The sequence below is a fragment of the Apodemus sylvaticus genome, chromosome 7 (genome assembly GCF_947179515.1).
Source record: "Apodemus sylvaticus chromosome 7, mApoSyl1.1, whole genome shotgun sequence".
Taxonomy (NCBI): Eukaryota; Metazoa; Chordata; class Mammalia; order Rodentia; family Muridae; genus Apodemus; species Apodemus sylvaticus.
The window spans coordinates 73,223,568-73,248,558 of record NC_067478.1 but is presented as its reverse complement, the minus strand read 5'-3'; the positions used below and the strand labels follow the sequence as shown (position 1 = coordinate 73,248,558).

General features: G+C 37.7%; 1 protein-coding gene across 3 annotated transcripts in view; it reads right to left on the bottom strand.

Moving 5' to 3' along the window:
• Nucleotides 1-24,991, bottom strand: part of Scaper (S-phase cyclin A associated protein in the ER) — a 414,909-nt gene that overhangs the window by 339,526 nt on the left and 50,392 nt on the right. For all 3 annotated transcript variants that reach the window (XM_052188286.1, XM_052188287.1, XM_052188288.1), the window contains exons 7-9: nt 15,031-15,131; nt 11,957-12,073; nt 337-494 (exon numbers count right to left, since the gene is read on the bottom strand). In XM_052188286.1, coding sequence (XP_052044246.1) covers nt 337-494; nt 11,957-12,073; nt 15,031-15,131 — 376 coding nt within the window. The remainder of the gene's footprint in view (nt 1-336; nt 495-11,956; nt 12,074-15,030; nt 15,132-24,991) is intronic.

Here is a 24,991-nt window from a genome sequence, read left to right as displayed (position 1 = left end):
TGCCCCTTCCCCATCTATCCCTCAGCTTCTGTTCCACAACCCAGTTCGTAATAGCTGCAGGCAGCTATGGAATACAACAAGTTGGTTTGGTTTTTGAAACAGGGTTTCTCCATGTAGCATCTCCTGGTTATCCTGGAACTCATTCTGTAGATCAGGCTGGCCTCAAACTTACAAAGATCTACCTGCCTCTGCCACCCAAGTGCTGGGATTAAAGCTGTGTGCCTCCACTGCCCAGCAGAGCCAAGTTTTAAAGTGTATGAATATCCCTTTCTAACTACAGGCAGCTAAAATATGAATAAGTAAAAAATTTAAAAAGAGTAACTCAAAATCACTTGCCATGTTTCCGGGAAGTCTTTTGCACTGTCACTGGTGCACGGGGTTGAGCAGGTGTTACCTCAGAAGTGGTAGAACCAGTGTGATGAGCCTTTACCTTGTCAGCCCAACTGACTCCTGTGGGAGCCAGACATGGTGCAGTTACTGCCCCAGGTAAACTCCTATTGAGAAAGGAAAACACATGTGATAAATTAAATATCAAAGTAATTGCTAAGAAAATATACCATTAGATGCAAATACATAAATCTTTCTTGCCATTACTAGTTTCTATAAGTAACACAGCATGTCATCCTTGGCACAGGCACTACTGAAACTGTTCCTTCTTCTCTTTGTATGTTTTTATCATAAACTACAAACATGATGCTTCTTTGGAAATATTCAATTCTGGCTCCATGTAAATTAAGTAATACTATTTTCTAAAGTTATTTTCCTCAAATCTGCGTAGTTATCCGCTCCTTCTATAGTCACTTTAATAGTTCACATTTATCAAAAATCTGTTGCTAGCATAGCCTCAAATTCTTTCCTTCATTGACTAAAGAATTATGACACAATGAAAGTAAATTTATTAGTAAGCATCACAGTGTCCTCAGATCTGAAGAGACACCAAGGCTGTGAAACTACTAAAAGGCTCAGGTTTTTCTTGGATTCAAATGATATCCTTCTTCTCCTTTTTCTGGTCCAAATGTATCTAAGCACTCCTTCTGAAACCAAAATTAGGTCCTGAATCTGAGTGCACTGACATGGAAACAGTTCTGTTGGATGGCTGGGGTTAGGGTAGCTTCCAACTTCCTTTTCTGTGGTGTAATAGGCAAATAATAAAAACTTGTTACAGGGAAGGAGACATGATTTACTTTCCTTCCCACCTTTTCTGTTCCCTGGGCCAATGGCTTTAAAGACTGCCAATTTTTTTTCCAGAAAAAGAGACTCTGCCATATACATATTAAATGGTTTACTTCCTATTAAAATTGAGTTAAAATAATAAACAAAACCCATTCTTCAAAACTAAGATTTCCATTAGTAAGCACACAACCCAAGCAGAATATGTGGGTGGGTACTAAAGGCAGCATATGAACCACATCTGAAAAGAAAATGAAGCAATATATTATATAATGATATTGAATAGGATCACACTGCGAAATGAGAACTTTATCCATGTAGGTACTGCCATGGCTATTACTGTCAACTCGATAGGTTCTAGAATCACCTAGTAGACAACCCTCTGGATATGCCTGTGAGGGAATTTCTAGATAGGACTAAGAAATGTAATGCTTTTTAAATAGCATCAAAATGGCAAGTGATTTTGAGATATTCTTTTTTAAAAGACCCACCCAGAATAGACCAGCACCACTGCACAGGGTTGGGTCCCAGAGTGAAGAAAAAGGAGAAAGCAAGCATGTATTAACATTCATCTCTCTCTGCTTCCTGACTGAGGACACAGTGTGATCAGTCAGACATTTCATGTTCCCAGCCATGATAAACTAGGTCTCACCCAACAATAAAACCAAGTAAATCCTTCAAAGTTCTCTTAAGTTGCTTTTGCCAGGAATTTTCTACTGCATAAGGGAAAGTAAGTAATGCATGCATTAAAAGTCTCCAGCACTAAAAGAAATCCATATTAAAATAGTCTTAAGACAACAAATTAATGAACTATAGTAAAGAGCAAATTATCCTGTAAAAGCTCCCTTGTTTGGGAGAATGTATTTGGTTCTCGGTTTATGTATCTTTTCCCACCTGCTTACGGTCTAAGTATTTTATTCCCGTTAACCACTCACAAAAAAAAAAAAAAAAAAAAAAAAAAAAAAAAAAAAAAAACACTATCTAGGAACTCCAGGCAAAAAATTGAAAGCAAAAGTCTAATTCAACTGAACAAGAATCAGCTTTCACATAAAGGCCAGCTACAGGGTTAAGATGCTTAAGATATATAGATATGTCAAAGATCTTGCCTCAAAGAAGATAAAAGCATAGAAAATAGACTTTTCAGAGGAATGCCTTCCCAGGTATCAGTGGGAGGAGGGGTCCTTGGTCCTGTGAAGGCTCAATAAATGTCCCAACAAAGGGGGGGAAGGGGGGAGGGGGATCAGGTAGAGGGGCATATACTTGGAGACAGAGGATGAGGGGAGGGGTTGAGGGTTTACAGGGAGAGGGGAGACCTGGAAAGGTTTTAGCATTTGAAATGTAAATAAACATATTCAATGAAAAAAAGTTTAAAAAAATGAAAAGAAAATAGACATTTAAATTATAATGCTGAGGAAAGACCTCAGTTGGTAAAGTGTTTACCATCATTAGGATTCTTAACAAAAATATACACTTTCACAGATCCACATACAACATATAACAATAAAAAGAATCAATAGAACAAAGAGTTCATTTTTTGGGAAAAAACACTAAGAGACAAACCATTATCCAAACTAACTAAAAAACACAGAGAGAATATTCAAATTCAGAAATGAAATGGCGAACATAACAGACAATAAAGTAATCCAAAGTTTCATTAATCATATTCCAAAAACCTGTACTCCAGAAAACTGTAAAATCTAAAAGAATTTTCTTAATAGATATCACTTACCAAAGTTAAATCAAGATCAGCAAAATAATCTAAATAGATCTATGACCCTCTAAGAAAATAACAGTCATTAAAAGTCTCCCAACCAAAAGAGCTCAGGGTCAGAAGGTTTTTACCAGACATTCAAAGAAGAGCTAATACCAATACTTCTCAAATTGTTTCATAACGTATAAAAAGAATAAACATGGTCAAATTCATATGAGGTCAAAGTAACCCAGACACCTAAACCACAGAAAGACTCAACAAATAAAGAGAATACATTTTCCTTCATGAAAAAAAAAATATCCATCATGATCAAGTAGGCCTTATTAGAGAGATGCAGAAATGGTTCAAAATGTGGAAATCTGTCACTATAATATAGCATATAAACAAACTAAAAGGATCTTCTCTAGTGACTGAGCAGGTGGGTACAGCAAGGAGCCCAGGGAACACAGAAGAGGCAGAGCAGCTGGGACAGGGTCCATCTTGGCTCCACCTGTACCCAGGAGCTGGACAGTACCACAGCACTCTGTGCCAGGGGAGAGCCAGTTACCCAGGGGGGCTGAGACAGGCTTGCAGGCACTGAGACAGGCTTGCAGGCACACAGGAGGGACAAGCTCCAGACAGAGACAGCAGGACCAACTAACATCAGAGATAATCAGATGATTAAAGGCAAACATAGGAACGTTACCAACAGAAATCAAGGCAATATGGCACCATCTGAACCCAATTCTCCCACAACAGCAACTCCTGAATACTCCATCACACCTGAAAAGCAAGATTTGGATTCAAAAATCACAGCTCATGATGCTGATAGAGGGCTTCAAAAATGACAAAAATAACTCCCTTAAAGAAATACAGGAGAACACAGGTAAACAGGTAGAAGCACTTAAAGAATTACAGGAAAGCATAACCAAATAGGTGAATGAATTGAACAAAACCATCCAGGATCTAAAAATGGAGGTAGAAACAATAAATATATCACAAAGGCAAACAACTCTGGACATAAAAAACCTAGGAAAGAAGTCAGGAGTCATGGATGCACCAACAACAGAATACAAGGGATAGAAAAGAATCTCAGATGCAGAAGATACTGAAGAATACAATGGTTAAGAAAAATGAAAAACGCAAAAAGCTCCTAACCCAAAACATTCAGGAAATCCAGGACAAAATGGGAAGACCAAACCTAAGGATTATAGGTATAGAAGAAAGCGAAGATTTCCAACTTAAAGGGCCAGTAAATATCTTCAAAAAAAATTATACAAGAAAACGTCCCTAACCTAAAGAAAGAGATGTCCATGAGCATACAAGAAACCTACAGAACTCCAAATAGATTAGACCAGACAAGAAATTTCTCCCATCACATATTAATTAAAACACCAAATACACTAAACAAAGAAAGAATATTAAAACCAGTAAGGGAAAAAGATAAAATCAGAATTACACCAGACTTCTCGCCAGAGATTATGAAAACCAGAAGATTCTGGGCAGATGTCATACAGACACTAAGATAACACAAATGCCAACCCAGGCTACTATACCCAGCAAACCTCTCAATTACCATAAATGGAGAAACCAAGGTATTCCATGACAAAAACAAATTTATACAATATTTTTCCACAAATCCAGCCCTTCAAAGGATAATGGAAAACACCAACAAAAGGAGGAAAACTACACAGTAGAAAAACCAAGAAATTAATCTTCTTTTAACAAACAAAAAAGAAGAAAAGCACACAAACATAACCCCACCTCTAATAACAAAAATAACAGGAAGCAACAATCAATTCTCCTTAATATCTCTTAATATCAATGGACTCAATTCTCCAATAACGAGACAAAGCCTAAAAGACTGGTTACACAAGCAGGAACCAACATTTTGCTGCATACAAGAAACTCACCTCAGGCACAAAAACAGACACTACCTCAGAGTAAAAGGCTGGAAAACAATTTTCCAAACAAATGGTCCCAAGAAACAAGCTAGTGTATTCATTCTAATATCAAATAAAATCAACTTTCAACATAATGTAATCAAAAAAGATAAGGAAGGACACTTCATACACATCAATGGAAAAAAATCTATCAAGATGAACTCTCAATTCTGAACATATATGCTCCAAATACAAGGGCAGCCACATTCATAAAAGAAACTTTACTAAAGCTCAAAGCACACATTGCACCCCACACAATAATAGTGGGAGACTTCAACACTCCACTCTCATCAATGAACAGATTGAGAGAACCACAAACTAAGGAAACACAATCAGGGAAACACAAACGAAGCAAAGACACAGTCAAACTAAGAGAAGTTATGAACCAAATGGATTTAACAGCTATCTATAGAACATTTTATCCTAAAACAAAAGAACATACCTTCTCAGAACCTCACGGTACCTTCTCTAAAACTGATCATATACTCGGTCACAAAACAGACCTCAACAGATATAAGAAGATGGAAATAAAATAAATAAATAAATAAATAAATAAATAAATAAATAAATAAATAAAAGAAGAAGAAGAAGATGGAAATAATTCCATGCACCCTATCAGATAACCACGGACTAAGGCTGGTCTTCAATAACAACAAAAACAACAGAAAGCCCACATTCACATGGAAACTGAGCAACATCCTACTCAATGATAACTTGGTCAAGGAAGAAATAAAGAAAGAGATTAAAGATTTTTTTAGAATTTAATGAAAACTAAGACACAACATACCCAAACTTATGGGACCGATGAAAGCAGTGCTAAGAGGAAAACTCATAGCTCAGAGTGCCTCCAAAAGAAACTGGAAAGAGCATACACTAACAACTTAAAAGTACAGCTGAGGGCTCTAGAACAAAAAAAGCAAATATACCCAAGAGTAGTAGACTGCAGGAAATCATCAAACTCAGGGTCGAAATCAACCAAGTAGAAACAAAAAGAACTATACAAAGAATCAACCAAACCAGGAGCTGGTTCTTTAAAAAAAAAAAAAAAAAAAAAAAAAAAAAAAAAAAAAAAAAAAAAAAAAAACCAACAAGATAGATAAACCCTTAGCCAAACTACCCAGAGGGCATAAAGACAGTATTCAAATCAGCAAAATCAGAAATGAAAAGGAAGACATAACAACAGATACTGAGGAAATCCAAAAATTCATCAGATCCTACTACAAAAGCCTATATACTCAACAAACGTGAAAAATCAAGATGAAATGGGCAATTATCTAGACAGATACCAGGTACCAAAGTTAAATCAGAAGCAGATAAATGATCTAAGCAATCCCATAACCCCTAAAGAAATAGAAGCAGTCATTAATAGTCTCCCATCGAAAACAAAGCCCAGGACCAGATGGGTTCAAAGCAGAGTTCTATCAGACCTTCAAAGAAGACCTAACACCAATACTATTCAAACTATTCCATACAATAGAAACAGATGGAACACTACCCAATTCATTTTATGAAGCCACAATCACTCTGAAGTCTAAACCACACAAAGACCCAACAAAGAGAACTTTAGACCAATTTCCCTTATGAATATCAATGCAAAAATACTCAATAAAATTTTTGCCAACCAAATCTAAGAACACATCAAAATGATCATCCACCATGATCAAGTAAGCTTCATCCCAGGGATGCAGGAATGGTTCAATATATGGAAATCCATCAATGTAATCCACTATATAGACAAAGTCAGAGAAAAAAAAAAACGCATGCTGGAAAAGTTTTTGACAAAATCCAACAACTCTTCATGATAAGTCTTGGAAAGATCAGGAATAAAAGCCCCATACCTAAACATAGTAAAAGCAATATATAGCCAACTAGTAGTCAACATCAAACCAAATGGATAGAAACTTGAAGCCATCCCACTGAAATCAGGGACTAAACAAGGATGTCCACTCTCTCCCTACCTATTCAATATAGTACTCGAAGTCCTAGCCAGAGCAATAAGGCATCAAAAAAAGGTAAAAGGGATTCAAATTGTAAAGGAAGAAGTCAAAGTATCAATATTTTCAGATGATATGATAGTATACATAAATGACCCCAAAAATTCCACCAGAGAACCCCTAAACCTGATAAACAACTTCAGCAAAGTGGCTGGATATAAAATTAACTCAAACAAATCAATAGCCTTCCTATATTCAAGGGATAAAAAGGCTGAGAAAGAAATTAGGGAAATGACACCCTTCACAATAGTAACAAATAATATAAAATACTTTGGTGTGACTATAACCAAGCAAGTGAAAGATCTGTATGACAAGAATTTCAAGTCTCTGAAGAAATTGAAGACCTCAGAAGATGGAAAGATCTCCCATACTCATGAATTGGCAAGGTTAATAGAGTAAAAATGGCCATTTTGCCTAAAGCAAATGCAGATTTAATGCAATCCCCATCAAAATTCCAACTCAATTCTTCATAGAGTTAGAAAGAGCAATTTCCAAATTTATCTGGAATAACAAAAAAAAAACAAAATAGCGAAAACTATTCTCAATAATAAAAGAACTTCTGGCAGAATAACCATTTCCTGACCTCAAGCTTTACTACAGAGCAATAGTGATAAAAACTGTATGGTATTGGTACAGAAAGGAGCTGAAGGGGTTTACAGCCCCACGGGAAGAACAATGATATTAGCCACCCAAACACCTCAGGACTCCCAGGGACTAAACCACCAACCAAGGGATACACATGGTTCCAGCCAAAAATGTGGCAGAGGAAGGCCTTGTTGGGCATCAGTGGCAGGAGTGGTCCTTGGTCAGGTGAAGGCTCAATAGATGCCCCAACAAAGGGAAATTGAGGAGGGGGGAGAGGTGGGAGTGGGTCCAGTGGAGGGGCATATACTTGGAGGCAGGGGGTGGGAGAAGAGGTTGGGGGTTTTCAGGGAGAGGGGAAAACCGGGAAGGGTTTTACCATTTGAAATGTAAATGAAGATTATATTCAATAAAAGAAAACTGTATGGAATTGGTACAGTGATCAAAAGAATAGAATTGAAGACCCAGAAATGAACCCTCACACCTATGGTCACTTGATCTTTGACAAAGGAGATATAACCATCCAGTGGAAAAAAGATAGTATATTCCACAAATAGTGCTTGGGTCAACTGGCAGTCAACATATAGAAGAATGCAAATCAATCCATTCTTATCTCCCTGTACAAAGCTCAATACCAAGTGGATCAAGGACCTCCACATAAAACCAGACACACTGAATCTAATAGAAGAGAAAGTCTGGAAGAGAGTAGAGCACATCGGCACAGGGGAAAAATTCCTGAACAGAACACCAATGGCTTATGCTCTAAGATCAAGAATTGGCAAATGGGACCTCATAAAATTCAAAAGCTTCTGTAAGGCAAAGGACACTGTCAGTAGGACAAAACGGCAACCAACACATTGGGAAAAGATCTTTACCAACACTACATCCAATAGAGGGCTAATACACAATATATACAAAGAACTCAAGAAGTTAGACAAAGAGAACCAAATAACCCTATCAAAAAGTGGGGTACAGAGCTAAACAAAGAATTCTAAACTGAGGAATACTGGATGGCTGAGAAACACTTAAAGAAATCCTTAATCATCAGGGAAATGCAAATCAAAACAACCCTGAGATTCCACCTCACACCAGTCAGAATGGTCAAGGTCAAAAACTCAGGGGACAGCAAAAGCTGGTGAGGATGTGGAGAAAGAGGAATGCTCCTCCATTGCTGGTGGGATTGCAAGCTGGTGAAACCACTCTGGAAATCATTTTGGTGTTTCCTCAGAAAATGGGCATGATACTACCTGAGGACCCAGCCATACCACTCCTGGGCATATACCCAGAACATGCTCCAGCATGTAATAAGGACACATGCTCCACTATGTTCATAGTAGCCTTATTTATAATAGCCAGAAGCTGGAAAGAACCTAGATGTCCCTCAAAAGAGGAATGGATACAGAAAATGTGGTATATTACACAATAGAGTACTATTCAGCTATTAAAAACAATGAATTCATGAAATTCTTATGCAAATGGATGGAGCTAGAAAGTATCATCCTGAGTGAGGTAACTCAATCACAAAAGAACACACATAGTATACACTCGCTGATAAGTGGGTATTAGCTCCAAAGCTCAGAATACTGAAGATATAGCTCAAACATCACATGAAGCTCAAGAAGAAGGAAAAACAAAGTATGGATACTTTGATCCTTATTGGAAAGTGGATCAAAATACTCATGGCTCACAGCCAACCAATAGAGAGTATAGGGTCCCCAATGGAGCAGCTAGAGAAAGGACCCAAGGAGCTGAAAAGGTTTGCAGCCCTGCAGGAGGAACAATAATATGTACCAACCAATACCCCCAGAGGTCCCAGGGACTAAACCACCTACCAAAGAGTACACATGGAGGGACCCGTGACTCCAGCTACCTATATAGCAGAAGATGACCATTTCATACATCAATCAGAGAAGAGGCCATTGGTCTTGTAAAGGCTCCATTACCCAGAATAGGGGAATTCAAGTCAGGAAATTGGAAGGGGAGGTCAACAGGGGGAAGGGGGATGGGATAGGGAGTTTTCGGAGGGGTAACGCAAAAAGGGGATACCATTTAAAATGTAAATAAAGCAAACATCTAATAAAAATAAAAATAAATAAAAATAAAAAAAACTGAAAGAAAAAATGCACAATTAAATCCTGGAAAAGGCTGTGACAGAATCTAACATCCCTTCATGATAAAAGTATTGGAGAGATCAAAAATAAAATGGAAATAGCTAAACATAATAAAAGCAAGTTATAGCAAGTCAATAGCTAACATCAAATTGAACAAAGAGAAACTCAAAGCAATTCCACTAAAATCAGATATAAGACCAACTCTTCAATCTCCTTATATCTAATAATATAGTACTTTAAGTTCTAGATGAAGCAATAAGACAATTGAAGGAGATCAAGGGTATACAAATCAGAAAAGAAGTCAAATATTGCTATTTCCAGATGATATATGATAGTATACATAAGTAACTCCAATAATTCTACCAGGGAACTCCTCCAGCTGTACATCTTCAGTGAAGTGGTGAGATATAAAATTAACTCCAAAAACAACCCAGTAGTCCTCATTTATACAAAAATAAATGGAATGAGAAAAAAACTGAGAAGCAACACCCTACACAAAAGCCACAAATAATATAAAGTATCTTGGGATAGCTATAGCCAAGCAAGTGAAAGACCTTTATGACATGAATGTTGAAGAAAGAAGTTGAATAAGATGATGAGAAGATTGAAAGATCTCCCATGCTCATGGATCAGTAGGATTAACAGCAAAAACGGCCATATTACCAAAAGCAATCTACAGATTCAATGCAATTCCCATCAAAATTATGACACCATTCTTTACAAACCTTGAAAAAACAATAATCAACTTGATAAGTAAAAAAAAAAAAAAACAGAATAGCTAAAGCAATCTTATACAATAAAGAATTTGCAGAGGTATCACCATTCCTGATTTCAAGCTCCACTATAGAACTGTAGTAATAAAAACCTCATTCAATTGGCATAAAAACAGAAATACTGATCCATAGAATCGAATTAAAGACCCATACATGAGTCCACACACAGTTGAACACCTGATTTTTTTAACAATGAAGCCAAAACTATACAATGGAAAAAAAAGAAAGCATCTTCAACAAATGGTGCTGGTCTAACTAGATGTCCGCACATGCAAGGTGTAAATAGATCCATATACATCATCCTGCATAAACTCAACCTAAGAGAAGAGAAAATGGGGAATAGCCTTAAATGTATTCATACAAGAAATAAATTCCTGAACAGAACAGCAACAGCACAGGCACTAAGATCAACAATAAATGGGACTTTGTGAATCTGAAAAGCTTCTGAAAGGCAAATGACACTAAAAATAGGACAAAACAGCAGCCCACAGAATGGGAAGATTCTTTATCAACCTCTGACAGAGGGCCAATTTCCAAAATATGGAAAGAACTTAAGAAACTATACATCAACAAATCAAATAATCAAATTAAAAAATGAGGTACAGACCTAAACATAGAATTCTAAAGAAAGGAATCTTAAATAGCCATGAAGCACTTGAAGAAATGTTTAATATCCTTAGCAATCAGGGAAGTTCAAATCAAAATGACTCTAAGAGTCCATATTAAACCTGTCAGGCTAAGATAAAATACTGAAAGACAGCTCATGCCTAGGAAGAAGTGGAACAAGGGGAAGACTCCTCCATTGCTGGTGTGAATGCAATCTTGTACAGCCACAATGAAAATCAATATGGTGGTTTCTCAAAACATTGGAAATTGATCTACCTTAAAACCCAGCTATAAACACCTGGTCATATACACAAAAGATGTTCCATTTCCACAAAATTCAACAACGTTCATAGAAGCTTTATTCATAATAGCCAGAAAATGGAAACAACCTAGATGTCCCTCAACTGAAGAGTAAATAAAAAAAAATGTGGTTCATTTACACAATAGAGAATTACCTGACTGTTAAAAAAAAAATACTATCATGAAATTTGCACACAAATAGATAGAACTAGAAAAAAAAAGTCATCCTGAGTGCGGCAACCCAGAAAGGCAAACATTGTATATTCTCACTTGTTACTGTATAATTATTGGATATTAACTGTAAAGTAGAGGGAAGGGTAAGAATTTTATTAAAATTTACTGCATGAAATTCCCAACTAAACAAATAACATAAAATAATTAGGAAAAAATTAAATTAAATTAAAAAAAAATCCATGCTGGAATTTGGCTGGCTTGATCTTATTCAGGTCTTGTGTAGTTAACCACAACAGCTATGCATTCATGAATGCAATAGCCCTGTCATGTCCTGAAGGGAATAATTTTATAGCATTTCTCCCAATCCTCTTAGATTCTTCTCTGACCCATCTGCTGTATTCCTGAGCCTTGATAGTGGAGGACATTGATACAGATGTTCCATTTAGATTGAGCACACACAGTCAATTGTTCCTTATGTCTGTGCACACATGTTGCAGAAATTGTTAAGTACTTCCAGGAAATGATAGATGGTTTTTCATATATGGGTTGATACCTATGAATATTTTTCTATTGAAATACTGGTTTTATAATATTATAAGCATCTTCATCTCACCCAAAGTTTAAGCTTCTTCTTGCAGTTGATGTTACAGTCATTCTATCTGTTGATGGGCTTTGAATCACATGACGTCCTGGAGACATCTTCTTTACTTCCCATGCCAGTGAGGTTGGTCTAACAATTAGAACATAGAGTAGATGACTTTAACAGAAAAAGTAAAAACAAACTAATCTTTGCTTTTGGTTGCTAATGAGTAAAAATATAGTCAAACCCTAACTTCTGCATGCAATCTTGCTTACCAGAAAGGTACTACACTAACAAGTAAGCAATCTTTGATGGTTTATGGTACCGAATTTTCCACACGAACAAACAGCCACTACTTCCCTCAAAAGATCATGGAGTTACAGAAGATATGAGATGCACTGCTTGTTTGCAACAGGGTACATTATGCAAGTCTGGCTGGCCAGGAACTTGCAATGTAGATCATCAGACTGGCCTGGAACTCAAGAGATCCTCCTGCCTCTACCTATTGAGTACTGAAATTAAAAGTATGCTTCACCATACCCAACTGAGATAAACATTTTACAATCTACAAGCTTCTCCATATGCTCAGAACAGTAAATTAAAACAATACTACTAATTCAGGTTAATCTGCCTGACCTTCCCGATAACTAGGTTTGTGGAAAAAAAGTCAAAATCAAAGGAAATAGTGAGGGTTAAAAGAAGAGCACATAAGAATACATGAAATTTCCTTCTCTACATCTTAATCACCAGAGTAGAAACACAAAGACACCGTTGCTCTTTACTGGAAAAGCTACCTGGATCAAATGACCTTCTCTTCTTCTTTATTCTCTGCCCTACAATCAGCTGACAGGATACATATAATATGGAAATACTTTTTAAGCAACATCCTGTATTCAAAGTCTGACATTCCAGCCAGTCTCTCTATAGCTTACTTTCCATGTAATATAGTCATTAGATATTTTAACCCCTCACTAAAAACACAAAAACAAAAACAAAACCATCTGAATCTGATTACTGGAAGAAAACAAAAAATTCAGATAGAATAATATCCAAAGATTTGAATAAGTTATAACCAAATCACCTTTCTGAAAGAAGTTGTAGCCCTACCAGACGAAGGATGCTCATCTCCACTTACCTTTGCCAACATTTGGTATCTTTTATTTAAAAAAGAAAAATCAGCAAAATGGTTACACGGTCTTCATTTTCTGTTTTTAATTATGTAATTTTAGTAGTATAACTAGTAAGAATAACATGTTATTGCCATTTGAATTTTTTCTTTGGAAGTTTACATATTGGTATGCTTGGCTCACTGTTTCTATTACAATTTGTCATTTTCCAAATGATTTAAGAAAGTATATTGCTGCTGTTAACATGATTATCATGACATATAACATATAGCTATAGATGCAATATTAGTGCTATTATAAGAATGTTTTATATATTAAATTTACATATAGGCTTATTCTTGTTAAATTCAGTGAATCAAAATATTCTTTGGTAGATTCTAATTTTATCTCAATACCTTTATTTAAAATATAGCTATACAAATGCTTATCAGTATTTTTAATACATACTTATATATGTATATATTCAATCCTAATCTTTAAAGCCCATGTCAAACATGACTTGAGGAATACACTAATAATGGCTAATGCCATCAACAGGAAATTTAAGGTTGTTTTCCAAATGTTGGAGCTACTTCACGAGCCAAAGAGAAGACATGACGGTAACTAGTTATTTTGTGTGCTTGGCATGGTAGTGCACACCTTTAATCTCAGCACTGGAGAGACAAAAACAGGTATATCTAATTTGAGGCCAGCCTGGTCTACAAAGCAAGTTCCAGGACAACAAGGGCTGTTACATGGAGAAATTCTGTCTCAAAAAATGAAGAGATGCACTGAGCTCTGAGAAAATGACTCAGTTGGTAAAGTGACGGTCATATAAGCATGAAGACCTAAATCTGGATCCCCAGTATCCCTGTAAAAGTCAGGATCAGTGGTGTGAATCCATAATCCCATACCAGAAGGAACAGAGACTGGCAGATCCCTGGTGCTTTCTGGCAAGCCACTCTAGCTAAACCTAATAAGCTCCAGGTTCAGTGAGAGACCTTTCTCAAAAAATATGGTAGAAAGTAAAAAGGAGGACACACAATACCAACTGCTAGCCTCTATATACACATAGAAAAGAACATACACAAATACTTGCATGCACTCAGACAACACACACAAACACACACAAAAAATATTGGAACTTGAACATGACTCATATTCTGTCCTGTTCGACTGGTAATTTAGTGCAGTAGGCTAAGAAAGATGCTGAATGCTAGAATAAACAGTATCACAATAAATTTGAACAGCTTATAAACAATAATGATAAGAGTTTTAATACACATTTCTCTCCTTGCATTTCTTACCTTGTCACCAGTAATTTTTAAGGAATTTGTGTAGAATGTACATTTTTTAATTTGACTCAAAGAATAAATGAGTCTCAAGTATTCTCATGTGCTTTAAGTACTTTTAGTCTATGAAATGAAATGCAATAACCTGAAGTGATATGAAGAGGATACTAGGTTACTATAGAATAAAAATTAGCATATATTAGGATTTCTATATTTCTAAAATTATAACAAATGAAATCTTGATGTAGCATTATAATAGCAAGTAAATGTATCTAGAGAAACAAAAAAAAAATCATTTTCCTCACTGCCTACCATGATGAGAAAATATACCTTTCCAGAGACTGTGTTTACTTTAAGTATTCCCTACACTTATATAACTGTTTGATCTGTTGTCTTTGTCTTCAAGGTAAATGTTTCACCCTTCAAAAACTGTATCATCCATATACAGCATTATGTAAAAGTTCCATTTTGTTATACTATTAGATAACAAAATCCATGTGTCATACATTGCAATTTAATTTCCATACTAAATAATATGACTTGCACTAGCAAGTGCATTAATAACAAATATGTTACTGAGCCAAATAAGAAATATTAGATTGTTGCAGGTTTCAAATCAACTTGGTACAAAATCCACAATCTACTTTCAATATCAAAGCTTGCTACTGAAACTAGGACTACTACAAATATAAATACCAGAGTTCATTACCTGCTTTGAGCATCTGTCTTCTCTAACTTTTCCTGAAGTTGAATCCAGTCAATCAATGCTTTGAAATCTCTCACATAGTAATCCAGCATCATTAACACCTCCTAATTTAAATAACAAAACATTAACTACTATTTTTTAATATTTTTATTTTCTGTATTCTTTGTTTACATTCCAAATGATTTCCCCTTTCTCGGATCCCCCCTCCCCATATGTCCCATAAACCTTCTTCTCTCCATCCATTCTCCAATCACCTCCCTCCTTTTTTTTCTCTGTCCTTATATTCCCCTCCAATGCTAGATCAATTCTTTCCAGGATCAGGACCCTCTCCATACTTCTTCAGGGGAGTCATTTGTTATGCGATTTGTGCCTTGGGTATTCGGGGCTTCTGGGCTAATTAATATCCACTTATCAGAGATTGCATTCCATGTGTATTCTTTTGTGACTGGGTTACCTCACTTAGGATGATATTTTCCAGATCAAACCATGGGACACAATGAAAGCAGTGCTAAGAGGAAAACTCATAGCCCTGAGTGCCTCCAAAAAGAAAATGGAGAGAGCATACACTAACAGCTTAATGACACACCTGAAAGCCCTGGAACAAAAAGAAGCTATTTCACCCAGGAGGAGTAGAAGGCAGGAAATCATCAAGCTCAGGGCTGAAATCAATCAAGCAGAAACAAAGAGAACCATACAAAGAATCAACAAAACCAGGAGCTGGTTCTTTGAGAAAATCAACAAGATAGATAAACCCTTAGCCAGACTAACCAAAGGGCACAGAGACAGTATCCAGATTAACAAACTTAGAAATGAAAAGGGAGATATAACAACAGAAACTGAGGAAATTCAAAAAATCATTAGATCCTACTACAAAAGCCTATACTCAACACAACTGGAGAATCTGGAGGAAATGGACAGTTTCCTAGACAGATATCCAACACCAAAACTAAATCAGGATCAAATAGATCAACTAAACAGTCCCATAACACCTGAAGGAATAAAAAGGGTCATAGAAAGTCTCCCAACCAAAAAAAGCACGGGACCAGATGGCTTCAGTGCAGGATTCTATCAGACCTTCATAGAAGACCTAACACCAATACTATTCAAACTATTCCACAAAATAGAAACAGAAGGAACTCTACCCAACTCGTTCTATGAAGCCACAATTACGCTGATACCAAAACCACACAAAGATCCAAGAAAGAGAACTTCAGGCCAATTTCTCTTATGAATATTGATGCAAATAAAATTCTTGCCAACCGAATCCAAGACCTAACACCAATACTATTCAAACTATTCCACAAAATAGAAACAGAAGGAACTCTACCCAACTCGTTCTATGAAGCCACAATTACGCTGATACCAAAACCACACAAAGATCCAAGAAAGAGAACTTCAGGCCAATTTCTCTTATGAATATTGATGCAAATAAAATTCTTGCCAACCGAATCCAAGAACACATCAAAACAATCATCCACCATGATCAAGTAGGCTTCATCCCAGGGATGCAGGGATGGTTCAATATAAGGAAATCCATCAATGCTATCCACTACATAAACAAACTCAAAGAAAAAAACCATATGATCATCTCATTAGATGCAGAAAAAGCATTTGACAAAAGCCAGCATCCTTTCATGCTAAAAGTCTTGGAAAGAACAGAATCCAAGGCCCATACCTAAACATCGTTAAAGCAATATACAGCAAACCGGTAGCCAACATCAAACTAAACGGAGAGAAACTTGAAGCAATCCCACTAAAATCAGGGACTAGACAAGGCTGTCCTGTCTCTCCATATCTTTTCAATATAGTACTTTGCCACACCAACTCCAGTGTCGTCTGTGTGACATGACAGTATGTCATTAAGGCAGAGGGAGAAAAATGCCCCTCGGGGCTAGGCTCCCTGGAGGTCCCTGGCAGTGTGCCCACCTCTGGCCTATGAAAAGGCCTTGATGTTCTCTAAGGATATTGCGCTTCCTGGGTTATAGGTTTTGCACTGTGTCTTTCTTCTTCTTACTCTTAATTCTTTATACAGCTCGATCCCAGCCTACAAGCTGGTTAATAAAGGAGAACTTGGTATTCCAGCGGAAAGAAAAAGAGGATGTGGCGATTATACCTACTGCTTCCAGTCCTAAACTCAATGAACTCACGTTGAACCTTAGTGAAAGAAAGCCTTGGAATGCTTTTTAACATGGTCCGCCTTTATTACTAGCCTTAGTAAAGGTAATGATGAATAGTTTGTAGCAAGGAGAAAAACAATATGAAAAAGTATAGGACTACTGATGAGCTATTGCTTTATACAGGTACTTATGAGAAGAAGGTAATAGATGGATAAAAATCATTGAAGATTAGAAGGTCCTATAATTTTCTTGAGATTATGGACATAGATTAGCTTGAGCCAGACCACCGTGGTGTTTGTTGTCCAAGGCAGTAGAGAAGGCTCTTGTAATGTATATGTGTTCATTTTTAAAGCATTTTGACTTTTGATGACAGAAGAAGGCTTTAAGCATACAAATTGGTCTGAAGGCCCAAGTTCTCCTGTTGATTTTAACACAACTTTAATAAGTAACCACAAGTTAGAATCGAACACTGTATGTCTGAGGTTCATGATCATAGTTTGCTTTTGATCACGGTTCGCAGAGTAAGAGTTCCTGAGGGCATCATCTCATGTCTACTTGCTGTTCTAATTAAGATGGAAATGTACCTTGTTTAGCAATTGTTTGAGTGTTTCTGGAGGTGTGCCAACCTCGATCTGTTCCTCAATGTATTATAAATATGCCTGACTAAAAAGTAAAGTTGCAGCAGATTCAAACCGCTCTCTGGTGTGTCTGTCTGTCATCTCGCCGAACCTGTGCCTTCCTGAATACCAAAGCCCTGATTTTCCCTCGGTCATGACTCCCCCGGCTGGGTCAGTCCGTGGCAGGTGGCGCCCAAACAGGGACTCTTTGGACAGGTAATCTTTCCCTCCTTTTCTTTTTTCTTCAAGGTAACGGGTCGGCTCTGGCCAGGACGTTGTAGGTCCTCCGGTAAAGGATCACCGGTTAAGTGCAAGTAATCTTGATATAACATGGGGCAATCTGAGTCAAAGAAGGAATAAATGTTCCTTTTGGTTTTTAAACATATAATGGCCAGTAGAGGTTTAAAGTTCTCAGAATGTACATTAAGGGACTTTTTTGAGTTCTTGAAAAAGGTGAGTCCTTGGTTCCCGGAGGGAGGCACCTTGACATTACCTGATTGGAAAAGAGTGGGTAAAGATATGAAGAAATATGTTCAAAAGCACGGAGAGAACTTCCTATGTATGCATATCCATTATGGTTACAGATGAGGGAATTATTAACAGATTCAACTGATTTTGAAGGCTTAGTTCATGAGACCTCGTCTGTTAAGGATGAAAAGGAAGCTAAGCCCATAAATGAGCCTGCTTGTAACTATGGTACAGGCTCTGTGGAAAATTTGATAATATTTGATGATAAAGATATCAATGACAAGGACATTGATGACTGGTACCTGTCTGAGGAGGCTGCTGAGCATGGGCCTTTAGAAAATAGGGACCATTCTCATGAGAGAAATCCTCCTTTGACATCAAAGAAGGGAGCCCCTCGGCGATACCCTTTAGCTTCTGTTGGATGTAGGGGAGCCGTCAAGGAGGCTCGAAGGACAGGGGATGTAAGCTTCCTTTTTCCAGTAGTAGAAGGATTGGATGAAGAGGTTCCCACCTGGGAACCTCTGCCTTTGAAAATTTTAAAAGAACTACAAGCGGCTGTTAAGTCCTCTGGTCCCTCGGCTCCATATACGATACAAGTTTTGGACATGGTGGCCAGCCATTGGCTGACCCCTTATGATTGACATCAAACTGCTAAGGCAACTTTGAGTCCTGGAGATTATGTTCTCTGGAGGACTGAGTATGAAGATAGGTCTAGAACCACAGTAACACAGTTTCTTAGGAAAAGAGGCTCTAAGCCTGGAATGGATATGCTGCTAGGAACAGGTGCCTATGCCTCTCCTCAAGTTCAAGTAACCATCCCTTAAGGATGTTTTAGAAGCAGTTACTTATAATGCTGTTCAATCATGGAGGAAGTTGCCCCTTCCTGGGACCAAAGGGACTACCTTGTCAGGCATCAAACAAGCTAACGAGTAACCTTACCAGGACTTTGTTTCTCGGCTTGAAGAAGCTATAAATAGAATGATGCCTCCCTCAGAGGGTACTGAGATACTCCTTAAGCAATTAGCTTGGGAAAATGGTAATACTTTGTGTCAAGACCTCATAAGGCCCATCAGAAAACACAAACAGTGCAGGACTTTATAAAAGCCTACATAGATGCCTCACCAGCCGTAGTACAAGGAACGGCCTACACTGCAGCTATGAAAGGTCAGAAGTTCAGCGCCTATGTTAAGCAAGCATATAGAGGAGGAAGAAATTCCTCTGTACCCACTTGTTATAAGTGTGGAAAGAGAGGACATATGCAAAGACAGTGTCCTGGAGAAAACAATAGGGGTAATAAGAAAAGAGGACCTCCTCCAGGAGTGTGCTCTCAATGTCAGAAAGGCAGACATTGGAGAAATGAATGCAAATCAAAGTTCCACAAGGATGGAAAACCCCTTGCAGAGGAAAAAAGGGAAGAAAACTCAAAAAACTAGATCAGTGGCAATCTCTCAGCCCCGGAATTGAAAGAGAGGACCAAGATGATGCTATTGAACAAGAATGTGCCCTTAACCCTGAGGCACCAGAATTTACTATTCATGATCTGCCTACAGCTACTCCAGGTAGTGCTGGGTTAGATCTAGCTTCCTGTGAGGATGTCATTTTGTCATCCTGGGAAGGAGTTACCTTGATCCCAACCTCAGTGATAGGGACACTGCCAAAAGGAATAGTGGGACTTATAATTGGGCAAAGTTCAAACTATAAAAAAGATTTTGAAGTATTGCCAGGAGTGAATGATGGAGACAGCACCGGAGACATAAAAGTGATGATAAGACCTTTGAAGGAAACAGTACAGATACATAAAGGACAAAGAGTAGCACAACTTCTTTGTTGCCATATCTTAAACTGCCTAACCCTGTGTTAAAAGCAAAAGGGGGACAAGGACAGTTTGGATCCACTGATGTGGTAGCCTGGGTCCAAGATATTGGGGCCCAGAGGCCTTTTAAGATGGTAAGGATTAATGGAAGATTGCTTCAGGGTCTTTTAGACACTGGAGCTGATAGAACCTGCATAGCAGGAAAAGACTGGCCTTCTTCTTGGCCCTGTCAGAGGACTTCCTCTTCCTTGCTAGGATTGGGAATGGCCTCGAATATAGCTCAGAGTTCCAACCTCCTTAAACATTATGGTAGACATGGATTTAAGATTGGTATCATCTGATAATCTGAATGAAAAGCATTTTTCATAGGGGCCACTGGGAGCTTGTTACATGCAGATAAAATAAGGTGGAAATCAGAGGAGTCTGTGTGGCTCAATCAGTGGCCCCTGACAGAAGAAAAAATACAGGCTATAGAACAATTGGTGCAAGAACAATTAGATAAAGGACATATTGAAGAAAGCACTAGCCCTTGGAATACACCAATCTTTGTTATAAGGAAAAAATCAGGAAAATGGAGATTGTTACAAGATCTGAGAGCAGTTAATGCAACAATGATAGATATGGGTGCTCTGCAGCCAGGACTCCCCTCTCCTATGGCAGTGCCTAAAGGTTGGAATATAATTGTAATAGATTTACAAGATTGCTTCTTTACCATAAAATTAGATCCTGAGGACTGTAAAAGGTTTGCATTTAGTGTACCATCAGTTAATTTTAAAAGGCCATATAGAAGATATCATTGGAAAGTTCTCCCTCAGGGTATGAAAAATAGTCCTACATTGTAGCAAAAGTTTGTAGATCAAGCTTTAGTTAAAGTTAGAAAACAATATTCAGATGCGTGTTTAATTCACTTCATGGATGATATATTGATAGCTCATCCTTCCAAGGGAATGACGGATCAGATTCTAGAATACAAAATTGAACAATTGACACTATTTGGTCTGGTTATTGCTCCAGATAAAGTTCAAAAGAACAGACCTTTGAATTATTTAGGACAAAGAATATATAATGAATTTATCAGTCCACAAAAGGTATCTATAAGAGTGGATAAATTACAAACATTAAATGATTTTCAAAAATTATTGGGGAATATTAATTGGATAAGACCTTATTTAAAAATCACAACTGGAAAATTAAGTCCTCTGTTTCAGCTATTACAAGGGGAAGCTGATCCAAAATCTCTTCGTGTTATGACACCAGAAGCTATTAAAGCTTTAGCTCTGGTGGAGGAGCAATTAAATAAAGCAAGAGTGAAAAAAATTTCATATAATAAAGAGTGGGATTTAATTATATTTAGAACACCCTATACTCCCACTGGATGGTTATGGCAAGCAGGGATTTTGGAATGGATTCATTTACCTCATATGCAACAAAAAATGCTGGCCTCCTACCCTTTTATGTGCTCACTCTTGATCTCGAAAGGAAGAATGAGGTCTAGAGAATTATTTGGGAAGGAAATGCACAACATTATTATTCCCTATAATAAAAAACAGTTTGAAATGTTGCTTATGGAGGATGAAAACTGGGGAATATCTGCAAGGGTACAGTGGTCAAATTAAATATCATTATCCCAGACATCCTTTGATAGAATTTTTTAAAGAAACTGAGGTAAAATTTCCTATTAAATGTTCTCTGCAGCCTTTGGAGTCTGCTTTATGCATTTTTACAGATGGCTCCTCTAATGGAAAGTCTGTGGTATACATAACTGGACATTCACCTCTAATAGAGGAATGAATCCAGATTTCTGCACAGCAAGCAGAAATTAGAGTGGTTATACTAGCTTTTGAAAATGTTACAGATAAATTTAATCTTTATACAGACTCTAAATATGTAGTGAACTTATTTCCAGCTCTGGAGACTGCTCTTCTGTCAGGGCATGCCCATGTCCTGGGCCTGCTCAAACAATTGCAGGGCCTGATTAGGGATAGAACAGAAAAATTTTATGTGGGACATATTAGAGGACATTCTAACTTACCGGGTCCTCTTAGTAAAGGAAATTATATGGCTGATGCCCTTGCAAGAGGTATGGTTATGAATATAGTAGAAGCAAAAGAGAGCCATAAACTACATCATCAAAATGCTCTCGCATTAAAGAGGATGTTTCACATCACGAGAGAACAGGCTAGACAAATAGTGAAGGATTGTGGCAATTGTCCGCAAATTTACCATCCCACAGATGGGGTGTGAATCCCCGAGGCCTCAAAGCCTTAACATTATGGCAGATGGCTGTTACACATGTTCCGGAGTTTGGAAAACTAGCCTATGTTCATGTAACTGTAGATCCTTACTCTCATATGATCTTTGCCTCAGCAAGAAGTGGTGAGGCGGTAAAAGATGTGATTCAACACTTGATTCAAAGTTTCTTAACAATGGGGAAACCCATGAAAATTAAAACTGATAGTGCTCCAGCTTATACGTCAAAAGCCTTTGCTTTATTCTTACAGGCGTGGAAAATCATGCATGTCACTGGAATTCCCTATAACCTTCAGGGGCAGGCTATTATTGAAAGATCACATCAAACTTTAAAAAATCAAATAACACGCCTTAGGGCTGCTAATAGTTATTTCTCTCCCCATCATTTATTGGGTTACTCTCTCTTTGTCTTAAATCACTTGAACACTGATGAACAGGGGAACTGCCCTACTATGAAGCACTGGGGAGGTTTAAATATAGAACAAATCCCCCGAGTCATGTGGAAGGACCTAATGACCGGCACCTGGAAAGGGCTGGACACTTTACTTTCCTCTGGAAGGGGGTATGCACATGTGTTTCCACAGGATGCTGACTCCCTAGTATGGATCCCAGATCGGCTAGTGCGACCGGAAATAAAGGAAACGAAAGCGGGAGAGACAGAGGATGGAAGCGAAACTACAAAAGCTTTCTCTGGCTGCCAGGAGACTGCCCACATGGACACAGCTAAGGAATTTGACAAGAGAAGCTGTAACATTGGTGGCTGCTCAAAAGCAGCCACAGACCCTTGAATTTATTTTTCTGGCAATGCTTTCTCTTCTGGCTGCTCGACCTACAGTTGTGAGTGGAGATAGTTATTGGGCTTATGTACCAAAGCCACCTCTTATACATCCTGTAGGTTAGATGAGTCTGAATTATATAAAAGTTCTGATTAAAAAAAAAAAATAATAAAAAAAAAAAAATAAAAAAAAAAAAAAAAAAAAAAAAAAGTTCTGATTAATGATACAGATCTGTTAGGTGGTTTCCAGGACTACGAACAAAGGTTGAATAGCTCTACTTCCATAACTTTTGAGGGAAGATTGGATTCTCTTCCGATTTGCCTAGCGTTTAAAGGCTCTCCTCCTTTTGGGTGCCTATCACTCAGCTATAGAATGCTTCTTACTGACGCTCCTGATCCTACTACTAAAGGTAAAAATGAAAAAAGGTTAATATGGGAAACACAGATTTCTACATTGGGGTCTGCTTCTTATAATGATACTTTTCAAAATGCTCCTTTTATGCCTTTGCCTGTCTGTACTGAAAAATTTAGAGATAAGAACCAATTTTGGGAAAATATCCTTACTGGTTATCCAAAATGCTTAGAATGTGGACTTCCTCGCTCAGCAGTAAAACATCATCCTTTGGGAACTCCTCTAGAAATTTGGGATTTCTCTGGTGTGTCTGTCTATCATCTCGCCGAACCTGTGCCTTCCTGAATACCAAAGCCCTGATTTTCCCTCGGTCATGACTCCCCCGGCTGGGTCAGTCCGTGGCAGTACTTGAAGTTCTAGCTAGAGCAATTAGACAACATAAGGAGGTCAAGGGGATATAAATTGGAAAGGAAGAAGTGAAATTATCTCTATTTGCAGATGACATGATAGTCTACTCAAGTGACCCGAAAACCTCTACCAGAGAACTCCTACAGCTGATAAACAACTTCAGCAAAGTGGCAGGTTATAAAATCAACTTAAGCAAATCAGTTGCCTTCCTATGCTCAAAGGATAAGCAGGCTGAGAAAGAAGTTAGGGAAATGACACCCTTCACAATAGTTACAAACAATATAAAGTATCTTGGTGTTACTCTAACCAAACAAGTGAAAGATCTATATGACAAGAACTTCAGGTCTCTGAAGAAGAAAATCGAAGAAGACCTCAGAAAATGGAAAAATCTGCCATGCTCGTGGATCGGCAGGATTAATATAGTTAAAATGGCCATCTTGCCAAAAGCAATCTACAGATTCAATGCAATCCCCATCAAAATCCCAACTCAGTTCTTCATAGAGTTAGAAAAAGCAATTCTCAAATTCATCTGGAATAACAAAAAACCCAGGATAGCTAAAACTATTCTCAACAACAAAAGAAATTCTGGGGGAATCAGTATCCCTGACTTCAAGCAATACTACAGAGCAATAGTGTTAAAAAACTGCATGGTATTGGCACAGTGACAGACAAGTGGACCAATGGAATAGAATTGAAGATCCAGAAATAAACCCACACACCTATGGTCACTTGATCTTCGACTAAGGAGTCAAAAACATCCAGTGGAAAAAAGATAGCCTTTTCAACAAATGGTGATGGTTCAATTGGAGGTCAGCATGCAGAAGAATGCGAATTGATCCATTCTTATCTCCAAGTACTAAACTTCACTCCCAGTGGATCAAGGACCTCCATGTAAAACCAGACACACTGAAACTAATAGAAAAGAAACTGGGGAAGACTCTTGAGGACATCGGTACAGGGAGAAAGTTCTTGAAAGAACACCAATAGCTTATGCTCTAAGATCAAGAATTGACAAATGGGACCTCATAATATTACAAAGTTTCTGTAAGGCAAAGGACACTGTCAAAAGGACAAATCAGCAACCAGCAAATTGGGAAAGAATATTCACCAACCCTACATCTGATAGAGGGCTAATATCCAATATATACAAAGAACTCAAGAAGT